General features: G+C 39.8%; 1 protein-coding gene across 7 annotated transcripts in view; it reads left to right on the forward strand.

Annotated features, from left to right (window-relative positions):
• IHO1 (interactor of HORMAD1 1) overlaps positions 1-10,328 on the forward strand; it is a 37,187-nt gene that overhangs the window by 3,086 nt on the left and 23,773 nt on the right. Inside the window, exons 1-5 of one of the 7 annotated variants that reach the window (XM_042929326.1) lie at positions 147-165; positions 1,862-1,895; positions 3,644-3,714; positions 6,485-6,555; positions 10,123-10,297. In XM_042929326.1, coding sequence (XP_042785260.1) covers positions 6,500-6,555; positions 10,123-10,297 — 231 coding nt within the window. In that variant the 5' untranslated portion in view covers positions 147-165; positions 1,862-1,895; positions 3,644-3,714; positions 6,485-6,499. Of the gene's footprint in view, positions 1-37; positions 120-145; positions 166-261; positions 1,896-3,643; positions 3,715-6,484; positions 6,556-10,122; positions 10,298-10,328 lie in introns of those variants that run through there. The other 6 variants (XM_042929325.1, XM_042929329.1, XM_042929331.1 and 3 more) reach the window with 6 other exon arrangements.

Here is a 10,328-nt window from a genome sequence, read left to right on the forward strand (position 1 = left end):
GCGATGCGGCAGAGGGGGCGGGCCCAGAAGGCAGGACTTAATCCTCATTGGTCAGATAGGGCCTTGGGGGCGGGACCACGCATGCTCAGGCAACTTCAGTGGGACTAAGTAGCCTTGAGGTAAGATCAGAGACGCCCCAGGTGGGGCGCGAGCTGTCCCTCAGAGGTGGAGGCGCGGGGGGGGGGGGGGGGGGGGGGGGGGGGGGGGGGGGGGGGTTGGCCTGGAAGGGCAGGGAGGGGGAGGGGGTGAAGGTGGAGAGGTCCGGGAGCCATACGGGGGCCTTGAGTACAGGTTCGAAATTTCTGGCGACGTCGAGGAGTTTCTCGGGACGCCGGGTTGTCCAACTTGATCCTTGTCCTGGAATTCCTAGCCATTCATTCTTTCTCTGTGATGGAAGACCTCTCTGGCTCTTCAAGGAGACTTTCTGTGCTCACCTTTGGAGTTGTTTTCGTCAGATTCCCGGGTGTCCACAGCCTCTCATCCCGAGTCTGGGATTAGGAGACGCAAGAAAGAGAATCGGCCCAGAAAGCGTGAACAGGAACCCGGGAAACTGGGATTTGCCTTATAATTATGCAGTATCCCTTGGAGGCCTCTGGAAAGGACATCTGAATGATTTAGTCTGGGAGCCCATAGCGTGTCTCCTAATTGAAAAGAGACTGAAGATGAGAGTGGACGGTCGTATGAGGTTTAGGAGGGCCTGGTCGAGGCCCAAGGGGCACAAAGTCTGAGAGAGAGAACTGTTTTTTTCTGTGACCGAGTGGAGGAGCCAGAAGAGCACGTGGAGGACCTCACACTGTGGCCTCAGGAGTCTCAGTGTTGAAGATGGGGGTCAGATGATGGCGGTGGTGTACTTCCCCTTAGGGCATTCTCTTCACACGTTTCTCCCTTGTCTAACTCCTTGCCAGCGCCCTTCCTAGGGAGACAGTTGTATACCTTGCATGCACTTAAACGTTTCCTCTGCTTTTATGCTTCTTCTAATAGGATTGGGAGATGAGAGGGAGAGAGAACCCTGCCCTTGAAAATTTGTAATGTGTGCATTTCAGTTTTCATTTACCTAGTGTCCTACCTAAGAATGACTACTACTTCATTACTAGTGTGCTAGCATCTACAAGGATAGGTATAGGCAGATGGGATTTCTGCCCTCTGGGAATTTAAAGCCTATAATAGGTAGCATGGTGACAGGTAAATGCATAGAGAACAGATAAACCTGAGGCTGAGCACATCAAGCCCCATGTGGTCCTTAGACATAGGCAAGGGTGCAACCATGGGATTTTCTCAACATTTAAGAAATCTCTTAGGAGTAAGTTTGGTCTGGAACCAGGAGCATAGTTATTCTAAACCCCAAGCCACATACTGCATAAATTATTCTCCTTTCTCAACATAAACAGAAATGGAAGATGATAAAGGATTTACATCTAGATGTAGTAATAATGGTCTTGTAGTGATGTATGTAAAATTGTCTAGATGCTAAATCAAGACTCTAGAAGGAAGAATTTCTGAAGTGTTGATGGAAGAAAAAAGCTCAGACTATCAAAGAAATAAGTAAACATGAGTCAGGAATCCTAGATTTACTTCAATTCTTCCTCTTTTTTTAAATATGTAATAAGTCTATGCAGATCTAGGGATTTGAAATGTAATAATTAAAACCAAATCATATGTATTTTTAAATTTGTGGATACTTGGAAAGTTTTGCTCTATTGTCCTAATTTAGTTCTCATTAAAAAAAAAAAACTGATTTAACAGTAAATATTTTCTGGGCACCTATTATGTGCCAGGCACAATTTCTAGAGTCTGAGGATATAGCAGTGAACCGAACACAAAAATTCCTATCCTCAAAGAGCTTAACATTACATTCTTGTAGGCTTGGATGTGCGTGCTGAGACAGACAAAACAAGGTAAATTTTAAAAATATATAGTGTATTAGAATAATGGTATGCTTTGGAGAAAAAGCAGAGAAGAAACATTGATTATTGAGGTGCTACAGTTTTGAATAATTTGAGAGAACCCCTGGAGGTAGTGGCTGTGGTTTGGCCTATTATGCTGATAATCTGAAGGAAGAGTGAACCAAGTGGAGAAAACAGTATGGGAAAGGGGCCTGAAGCTGGTTGTGTGCCCAGCAAGGGAAAGCAGCAGTGAGAAGCCCCATAAGAAGTGTGGAATGGAGTGTAGATGGAAAAAAGCAGGGCTAAGGGGAGATTGCAGACACCAGAGATAATCATGGGAATTCTGGCTTGTATTGGAGTAGGGTAGGAGCAGGGATAACATGATCTGACTTAAAGTTAGAGGAACTCTGAATCTAAAGTTGTCAGATTTAGCAAATAAAAATACAGGACACCAAGTTAAATTTGAATTTCAGGTAAACAATATTTTTTTTAGTACAAGTGTGTCCTGGGCAATATTTGGGAAGTTCAAATTTGAGCATCCTATATTTTATCTGGTAAACCTATAGAAGAAGGAACTTAAAGTGGACAGATTCTGAATATGTTTGAAGGAATCATAGTATTTGCTGACAGACTGGATGTGAGAAGAGAGTCAAAGAGGACTCTTAGATTTTGGCTTGAGCAACTAGAAAGATGGAGTTGCTGTTAACTGGAATAGGATGACTGTAGGTGGAGAATGTTTTGGGGGAAAAAATGACGATCTTAGTTTTGGACATGTTGGTTTGTGGTGCATATTAGTCACCCAAGTAGAGATGTCAGGCCAGCACTTGAATATAGGAGTCTGAAGTTCAGGAGAGGGGTCTGGGCTGGAGGTAACAATGTTGGGTGTTGTCAGCTAATACAGGCATTTACCAATTCATACATCAATTTTTTGTGTGGAAAATTTCAAACATGTCAAGTAGAAATCATTGGATGAATGAATGCCAATGTACCCATCACCTAGCTTCAACAATTATCAACCTAGGGGCAGTCTGTACCCCTTTCCAGGTCCCCTAATCCATCTCTATTATTTTAAAGCAAAACAAAAGTTTTGAAGATTATTTTATTCATTTAAAATTTATGTATGTATAAAAGATAAGGACTCTGTTTTTATCATAACCACAATATCATTACCACACTTAAAGTAACAATTTATTGATATCATTAAGTAGCTAGTCAATGTTTAAATTTTCTTAATTGCTTTCTTATAATTCAGGATCCAAACACATTGTATTTGGTTGGTGTGGCTCATAAATCTCTTCTAATTTATAGTCTCCCACATCTCTTTTTTTTCTTGCCTCTTATGCTTTAAAGGAATATGATCATTTAAACTGTAGGATTAACCCCTCTGGATTTTGCTGATTCCATTCCACTGGTTCTATTTAACCACTGTATTTTCTGTATACTGGTCCTTACATCTAGAAGGTTAATTAGATTAGGGATCAATATTTTTGGCAAGTATACTTACTTCTTTGGTAATGCTTGGCACCTCTTGTTGAACCTCATCAAGAGGCTCATACTAGGGCTGGTTTCTGTCTTTGTGAATAAAAGATCAACTGAAGGGTTTAGGTGTTTTCAGCCTGATCTATTCATTATAAAGTTTCCTATTACCTTTCACCTCATGGTTTAAACAGCCATTTATGATCATTGTCTAGATCCATTATTTTCATTGCACCTCCAAAATGGTAATAATCTAATTGTACCATTCATTCTGTGTTTATTAGCTGAAATACTTCTATAAAGAACATTCTCACATCTATATGTTGGTTACTTTGAAGTGCGTCTTTCTAGAAAGGTAAGAGAAATGATTCTTTTGTGTACCCTACCAGCTTTCAAAATAATAAGGTGGTTGCGTATCTTCCAAAGTGACTGACGAAGGTTTTAAAAACTATAAATTTAACAGAGGAAGCCCTTTAAGCTAGCTCTCCAGTAATCTTTGGCCCTGGTAGTCTTTGATAGCTTCCTTGTTCTCTGGGACTAGATATCCCAGACTCAAATTGTACATTTTCTGCCCCAAAACTGGTTCCTTTTAGTGGTGAATGGTATTTCAAGACCAAAAGCTGGGTGCTAAGATTGTACATCAAGAATTACTAATAATTTTCTATTTATTTCAGACCTAGGATTGTAGGATTTTTGCCTAACCTTATTTTGTATTTCTATCTCTTTTCTCATACACTGAAAATTTTTATTCCCAATGACTACATTAATATATTATTGATTTGCTGTATTCTGATAGATGCTACATGTATATATGTATGTATATTACATGTATGTCTATATACATGTATATTATACATATATATATGTATATATATATTTTTTACTAACTATGATTGCTGAAAACACACAGATTCCTTTACTGTTCATTTTGTCTTTAGGCTACACTTCACTAGAGATGTGGTATCAAAGTATCATATTTAGAGGCACTGGAAATAGACCCTCCTTGTGGGGCTCAATAACCAACTTGTATGTTCCATTTTGCTCCTTTGTAGGAATTGCTTGGTTTTTCCCATTTTTTATTTAATTTCGTTTTGTGACTATGTGATTATATGTACTTATATTATAGTATTTACATTATTCTAAAGTTGAAACTGTAAAAACTGCTACAGTTGGAGAAGTCTAGTTTTCATTTCTAGCCTCTCCACCCTATCTCTGCCCTCCAAGGTAAACGTTTTTGTTGGTTTTCAGTTTATCTATTTTTCTTCTCTCTCTCTTCCTCCTTGCTTTTCTTCTCTCCTTACTTAAAAAAAAAATAAGCACATTGCTATGTGTGTATATTTATTTATATTCATGTTCCCTTGACATTTTTGGATGAAATATTGCATACCACATACACTATTCTTCACCTTACCTTTTTTTTTCTTTGTGCTTAGCAATATTCTGGGAGGTCACTCCCAGAGTATATTGAAGTATATCTTATATACACAAGAGTATATATTCCTTTTAACAGTTCCTTAAAACTCCATTGTATGAATATACCATAGTTTGTTCAACTATTCACCAACTGATGGGTATTGAGTTGTTTATGGTCTTGCTATTATAAATGGTATTGTATTGAAGAGACATGTGTATATGTAATTTTCTATTTCTGTCAAAGTATTATTGGCATAGATCCCAATCCTTAGAAGTAGGATTTCTGGATTAAACAGTAAATACATTTGTAAATGTTCTAGATAGTGCCAAATTCTCCTCCACAGAGGCCTTCCCAGCAGAAGTGCTTGAAAGTGCCTCTTTCCTTCCAGCCTCAGTAACAGAGTACATTATTATACTTGCATTTTACCACCTTTATACAAAAGAAAACAGTCTCTATGATTAACAAAAATTTTTTAATGTTTATTTATTTTTGAGAGAGAGAGAGAGAGAGTGCGCAAGCACACAGGGGAGGGGCAGAGAAAGAGGGAGACACAGAATCTGAAGCAGGCTCTAGGCTCTGAATTGTCAGCACAGAGCCTGACGTGGGGCTTGAACCCACAGACTGTGAGATCATGACCTGAGCTGAAGTTGCATCAGCTTTCCCTCTGGTTCTTTTATGATTTCATTTTTATATTATCTCTGATCCATTTGGATATTTTGTAGTGTATGGTGAAAGGACTAGATCCAATCTTAATCTTTTTTCATGTAGCTATTCAGTTATCCCAACTCTGCTTTTTTTTTTTTTTTTTTAGGTTTATTTATTTTGAGAGAGAGAAAAAAAGGCAGGGAAAGGGGGAGAGAGAGAATCCCAAGCAGGTTACTTGCTGTCAGTGCAGAGCCTGATGCAGGGCTGAATCCCACAAGCTGAGATCATGACCTGAGCTGAAATCAGGAGTTAGATGCTTAACCAACTGAGCCACCCAGGTGCCCCTAAAGATTTTTTAATGTTTTAACGTTTATTCATTAAAAAATTTTTTTGAATGTTTATTTTTGATTGAGAGAGATAGTGCGCGAGCAGGGAAGGGGCAGAGAGAGAAGGAAACACAGAATCTGAAGCAGGCTCCAGGCTCTGAGCTGTCAGCACAGAGCCTGACGTGGGGCTTGAACCCACAGACTGTGAGATCATGACCTGAGCTGAAGTTGGATGCTTAACCAGTTGAGCCATCCAGGCACCCCATAAAGTTTATTCATTTTTGATAGAGACAGAGTGTGAGTGGGGGAGGGGCAGAGAGAGAGAGGGAGAGACAGATCTGAAGCAGGCTCCAGACTCTGAGCTGTCAGCACAAAGCCTGACTCGGGGCCCGAAACCATGAACCATGAGATCATGACCTGATCCAAAGTCAGATGCTTAATCGACTGAGCCAACCAGGCACCCCCTAAAGATTTTATTTTTAAGTAATCTCTACACTCAGTGTGGGGGGTCAAACTCACAACCCTGAGATCAAGAGTCACACATTTCACTGACTGACCCAGCCAGGTGCCCCCAAAATACCTGTTTCTGACACATAGGTAATGGGAATTTTCACCACCAATTGAATGGGAATATAGTTGCTGAAATGTCCTCATCCATATATAACAGTCACCAGTAAAGTCATCTTTGGGGGGAAAGTTATACTTAACCTTTTAAATTAATATTCCTCTCTTTTTAATAGGGCTAACCATAAGAAATGAATTTTAACGTCTGGAATATCAAAGAGATGCTCAGTATTCCCTCAGGTTCTGGGTAAGTTATATACTCTGATACTTAATGAAGGTCTTATAGTTGTATTGATTTCATTGAAAAAGGCTACCTTTCCTATTAGTTTATTAGTAATAGGGTGACTTCATACAGCTTTTTCCCCTTCTTTTCCCTTCACTACTACACTCTCCCATATTTGTCTTTTTCCTTTTGCCTATTTTCTTTTCTTTTCTTTTTTTAAAAGTAGGCTTCACACCCATCATGGAGCCCAATGCAGGGCTTGAACTCACGACCCGGAGATCAAGACCTGAGCTGAGATCCAGAGTCGGATGCTTAACCGACTGAGCCACCTAGGCGCCCCTCCGCCTATGTTCTGATGATAAAAGCAATGTCAACTTAGCTATTTGTGTTAATTGAGCAGTGGCTCTGTGTCCAGAACTAGGCCTCTGGAGTATGAGGCCTGTGAGAATTAGAAATGGCCTAACAATCTAGAAACTCACCTCAGTTGGAGTGATTTCTATTGAAACAGCAAGGATCAAATCAAGACAATGTTTAGATACGTATTCATTTGTGTGGTACCATTTGTAGGTACTGTGGAGTTAAGAGCTACTCCAGCTGTTGACAAGGCTCACTGAAATACTGCCCTTTCTACTACTCCACTGAGGTACTTATATTGGTGTCCATCAGCCATGCAGTGGACTTGCCATTGCTAACTTGGTGGATGTGCCCCAGAATTAGTATATATTTAAGGGATTTTTAATTGCTTTTGGTATGCTTTTATTATTAGTTTCTTTTCTTCCTAATACCTTCCTGAAGACAGTTATTAATTCAGCAAAAACCTAGAGCATTGTGCTTTTTATTTCTCAAAAAGAAAAAAAAAATGCTTTCAGTTGATACAGAGAAAATCTTTGTTAAATTCCAGATCCTAGCTTTAAGATGTAAATCCTACGTGGTTTCTGGAAGCTCACAGTTTTTTTTTTATCCAGCACAGCTAATTATTCTCTTTAACCTAAGAGGGGAGTCACAGAGAGCTATTTAAGCTATTTTGAGCAACGATTATGCAACCCATATTATAATATATGTGTGCAGCCCATTACCTTAGCTAATCTTAGAAAATGGTTCTATGAGTGAAAATAATTGCTCTTTCCTGTGCTGAATTATTAGAGTTTCTTTTTGTCTTGCATTAATATATGTTGGCTTGGATTATGTACTTATATGCTATGTAATTACTTTAATTTAGCTTTATTAAAAGGAATGATTTGTGTTTGTGCATTTTAATGAAAAGCATGTTTTTTTAGGTTACACAACAGCATTAAGTAACCCAAGTTGTTATTGAGATGTTTCTTTTTTTTTAATGTTTATTTATTTACTTTGATAAGGAGAGAGAGCGCATGCAAATGTGCACAAGCAGGGTAGGGACAGAGAGAGAGAGAGGGAGAGAGAGAATCCCAAGCAGGCTCTGGGCTGCCAGCACAGAACCGGACTCGGGGCATGATCCTACAAACTGTGGGATTATGATCTGAGCCAAGATCATGAGTTGGCCATTCAATTGACTGAGCCACCCAGGTACCCCCATATGTGAGGTTTAAATGTATATATCTGTGGGAAGCAAGTTGGAAGTCCACAGCTGGAAGTACTTAGAGCAAGCAAGAATAAGACACTAAAGGTGTGAAAGGGAATACCACCTTGTTTCAAAAACAATTTTTAATGGATCCTCCTGTGCAAAAATCTGAGTTGATCATATTCTTCAATCTGGATGAGGCCTATTAGTCTGATGGGCTGCCATAACAAAGTACCCTAAACTGGATGGTTTCAACAATAGAAATTTATTTCCTCAGTTCTGGAGATTGGAAGTCCTAGAACCGTATGCCAGGCAGATAATTTCTTATGAGGGCTCCCTTCTTGGTTTCCAGACAACTGTCTTCTCTCTGTGTCCTTACATGAAGGAGAAAGAGAGAGGTGTCTGAGTGGCTCAGTTAGTCAAGCATTCAACTCTTGGTTTCGGCTCAGGTCATGATCTCACAGTTTGTGGGTTCCACCCTGCATTGGGCTCTGCACTGTCAGTGGGATTGGGATTCTCTCTGCTCTTCCCCTGCTCTCTCTCTTTCTCTCTCTCAAAGCATAAATATATAAACTTAAAAAAAAAAAAGGGGGGTGCCTGGGTAGCTCAGTCGGTTAAGCGTCCAACTTCAGCTCAGGTCATGATCTCACACTCTGCGAGTTCGAGCCCCACATTGGTCTCTGGGCTGACAGGTCAGAGCCTGGAGCCTGCTTCAGATTCTGTGTCTCCCCCTCTCTCTGCCTCTCCCCTGCTCATGCTCTCTCTCTCTGTCTCAAAAATAAATAAAAACATAAAATTAAAAAAAAAAAAGAGGGATGCCTGGGTGGCTCAGTCAGTTAAGCCTCCAACTTTGGCTCAGGTCATGATCTCACGGTTCATGGGTTCGAGCCCCACGTCAGGCTCTGCTGGCAGCTTGAAGCCTGGAGCCTTCTTCATATTCTGTGTCTCCTCTATCTTCCTCTTCCCTGCTTGTGCTCTGTCTCTGTCTCTCAAAAATAAATGAACATTAAAAAAAATTTTTTTTTTTAAAGAGAGGGCAAACTCTGGCATCTCTTATTGTAAGGACCTTAATCTCATCATGAAGGCCTGCCCTTATGACCATGTCTAACCCTAATTACCTCCCAAAGACCCCATTTCCAAATACTATCACCTTAGGAATTAGAACTTCAACATAATAATTTGGACACAAATATTCAGTCCATAACTAAGCTGTCCTGTGTTTTTTCTGTTATGATTCCTACTCTCCCTCTAATTCTGGTCCCTTCCTTCCCTGTAGGCATACTCTAAGAGAGTTAATGAGAGTTCTGTACACGTCTATACACAGTTACATACTTGTTTGGTGTGCTATGATGTATATTTAAAAGGTTATATAAATGATATGTGAGTTCATTCAGTTTTTACTCTCTGTGCTCAAAATTACATTTTTGAGACTTATCCATGTGGCTATATGTAAATCTAGCTTATTACTTCAGACTAATGCATCAGTTACTTTATTCCCTTAGTGATTAACAAATTCAACTTTATTTAAAGTTTAATTATTTATTTATTTTGGGAGAGAGAGAGAGAGAATATCCCAAGCAGGCTGACACTGTCAGCACGGAGCCCAACATGGGGCTTGAACTCACAAACTGTGAGATCATAACCCAAGCTGAAATCAAGGATCCAATACTTAACCGACTGAGTCACCCAGGCGCCCCAATGGATTCAACTTTTTGAAAGATAATGTTCTTTTAATCCCTAAAGATTTCAGGAACTTTGATCTCCAAAATGGTGTCATAGCCCACAGTGCTCTTGTACCACAAGTAATAGTGTCAGTCCTTAATGTTTGAATTTCCATCGGATTGTTCTTAAGTTGCTATAATCAAAATGTCTGACATTCAGAATTTCTTTGTGTTTCTTTGTGGGTAGTGCTGGCAGTGTTCAGGGGATTAGATCAGAACAAACTAGTACTCTGCCCAGGATATTCTGAAATGAATAGTTGTGAATTATGATTTCATTTGTTCAGGATGTTTGTCTACTTGCTATACTTTTCTTTTCTTGCTTAATTTCAGGACCACTAATTCCTCTAGCTGGAATAATAATCAGACTGATCACTCCAGTCTCAGTGATTCCCAGTTCCTCTTTGGATCGCAGTTCTGTCCAGAAAGTTCAGAGACTCTGTCAGCACCCTTGGACTCTGGTGTCTACTTGAGACACCCAAAACAGTCACAACAGAATTCTCTGGACGTGAGTCTCATTTCCACAGTTTCTCTGCATG

Source organism: Panthera leo, chromosome A2 (assembly GCF_018350215.1).
Source record: "Panthera leo isolate Ple1 chromosome A2, P.leo_Ple1_pat1.1, whole genome shotgun sequence".
NCBI lineage: Eukaryota > Metazoa > Chordata > Mammalia > Carnivora > Felidae > Panthera > Panthera leo.